We start from the raw sequence: 2,478 nt of genomic DNA, 5'->3' as shown, positions 1-2,478 counted from the left end.
GGTGGGGGACCGACGCGTCCTCCCCCCCCCCCCCACCCAGTGGGGTCGGCAGTCGGGGCCCGCGGTCGCTGCACCCGAGCGAGTTTCTTGCGGCGGCCGGGGTGGCGGGACGAGAACTGACAGCTGGGGAGTCAGAATTCTCCAGCGATTCGCCGCCTAAAAGTTCAAAGCTCCTGAACTAGCGCCACCTCCCGCCGCAACCGTCACCACAGGCAGGGTCGTGGAGTTAGGCTCTCGCTTCCCGCCCTCAAGCTTCCCGGGACGAAAAGCTGCCCTAATCGGGCGCCACCTCTGGTGGAAGCGGAGGGGCTGGCAAAACGGCTGCCCGGGACTTGTGTCTCGGCTCTGGAAAGCAGGCGGGTGGACACGCTCTAGGCCCCAAGCTAACGTGAGCTCTTGCACCGAGAGGGCCGGCGCGTGGAGGCTCTGGGCTCAGCCCTCCCGGACCCGGCCACTGCGCGGTCCGCAAGAGTTCTCGGACCCTGGGGGCCAGACTCGGCGGGGGAGGGGTCACAGGGACCTCAGGATGCTGGGGGTTTAGGGGCGGGCGCTGGGGAATACCAAGTTCGGGTGTCTCCTGGGTGTGTCCGGTGTGCGCACGTGGGAATCCAACAGTTTCAAAGGTCAGGTGAGGGTGTGGTGGTCCACACTCAGACTTGTCATTCCCTGTCCTCATCAGAGGCGGGAGTGGGCCTGGGCCTCCGCCTGAGCGGCACCCCAGGAGGCCGCGGGGTCGGGACCGGATAGGACGAGCTGGCCAGCGGGGTCGCCCAGGGGAGCCCGGGGCCCAGCGCATCAGGAGGCCTCTGCCGGCCGAGCGGCCGCGCTGGGAAACGAGGAGCAAGCGCTTTGCTCCCTATCTTCCCAGTGTCCGTCCTATATTGTTTTCTGCTCTTAAAACTGACATGTCTAATTGGCAATTGGTGCCGAATCGTGTCCAGAGGTCTCTTGTGGAACATTTCTACAGCTGTCTCCTTCAACTAGACGCTTATTCATGTCGCCTTAATGAGAAACAAAACGTTCTCTAATGAGCAATTACAGAGCGACAGGATTGTTCCCATAACAAATTCTTGCGAGTGACAGAAGCATCCTTTGTACCAGATATTTCGCATACTGTTACCGATTTTCCCTTCTCTAGGCCGGCTCCGTGGAGGCGCGGGGCACCCGGAGCGGGTCCGAGAGCGCACTGACGCGCGGGCAGCCCCGTCAGCGTCCCAGCGCCGCCGCCCCCGGCCCGGAGCCCCCAGGCTTCGTCGGGCTCTTGGGAGTGAGACGCCACGTCCCATTATCCCGCATATTATCTCCTTGTCACAAGGACAACAAATACCGATTAATCTTCGGAGTAAACTGTTTCCTATTCTTGACCAAGCTACCTCGGGGTGTGTAGGGGAGGGGAGAGCCAACCTACGCCACCCCACCCCCAACTGCTCCTCTTCCCCCATTCCTTCTCCTAGATCCTTCGAGGGTCCTGATTCCTTCTCTCCTACCAGCCCCACCCCCCACCCCCACGCCCCGAGCGGCTCCGGACACCCCGAGGCCGGCTCCCAGTATCCTCATCCCACCTTTCTGTGCAGTTGCCACCCACAGAGAGTGAGAACTCAGGGCCCAGAGGAACGGAAGGAATGCGACCGACCGAGACGATGGTGTTGTTTGAGTTGGGAGACCACCACTTCCTGTGCCCTATCCTGTACTCTGCCCTGCATCTTGCTGCTGGCCCTTTCATATGCACCCTACTCATACTCACGTAATTTGTCAATTACGGCAAAAAGCAAAACGATACAATTATGTTTACCTCCCAGTCTGTCAGTGTGTTAACTTGTCACACTTCTACAGCAAGGGGGCTCTCCGTGCATTTTAATGGCAAATTTGAATAGGGCACCACGCAGCTAGCTCTCTTACACACATACTACTGCCCAAAACATATTTGCGCACACGCACACGGGCCACATTCTTACTACTCCTGACATACACAACCCTCAAATGGGAAGGCCAGTGAGATAGTTCAACAAATACCACCCTCCTACAGGGCAAGTCAGTGTGTCCCACTCTTCAAGCACAGACGTGGAGAGAGGGAAAAGGTTGAGGGAGAAGATGGCAAGTGGCTGCATATATGGAGAGTTTTGAGGATAGGTGCTTGGGCTTTTTACCTTGTGTAGGTTGCCCTGGCACAGAAGTCCCCGGATACCAACCAGGGCGGGTACCCCAGCTTCCGGTCTGCCCGTTCAACATCCTTAGTTTATCATACATGCCGTCTGCGCCCATCTGTTGCTTTTCGCTAGCCAGGTTGCGAAGAACTCTGTTTATTGATGACACCTGTAAATCAAACCAAAATCAAACCAAATGGTAGCGTCTCCAGAAGACAGTTGCTCTATCTTCAGTTCCCATCTCAGCACGCCCACTCCCTTAAAGAATGACCCTTAACACATTAAAAAAGAAGAAGAAGAAGAAGAAGAAGAAGAAGAAGAAGAAGAAGAAGAA

The 2,478-nt window shown here is 57.2% G+C and overlaps 1 protein-coding gene across 4 annotated transcripts in view; it reads right to left on the bottom strand.

Annotated features, from left to right (window-relative positions):
- PAX6 (paired box 6) overlaps positions 1-2,478 on the bottom strand; it is a 17,642-nt gene that overhangs the window by 8,986 nt on the left and 6,178 nt on the right. For all 4 annotated transcript variants that reach the window (XM_040495531.1, XM_040495533.1, XM_040495532.1 and 1 more), the window contains one exon: positions 2,148-2,313. In XM_040495531.1, coding sequence (XP_040351465.1) covers positions 2,148-2,313 — 166 coding nt within the window. The remainder of the gene's footprint in view (positions 1-2,147; positions 2,314-2,478) is intronic.

This window comes from Herpailurus yagouaroundi, unplaced genomic scaffold (assembly GCF_014898765.1).
Source record: "Herpailurus yagouaroundi ecotype Mexico unplaced genomic scaffold, PumYag 187, whole genome shotgun sequence".
Classification (NCBI taxonomy): Eukaryota; Metazoa; Chordata; class Mammalia; order Carnivora; family Felidae; genus Herpailurus; species Herpailurus yagouaroundi.
The sequence above is the reverse complement of the archived record's forward strand: the minus strand, read 5'-3'. Positions and strand labels throughout refer to the sequence as shown.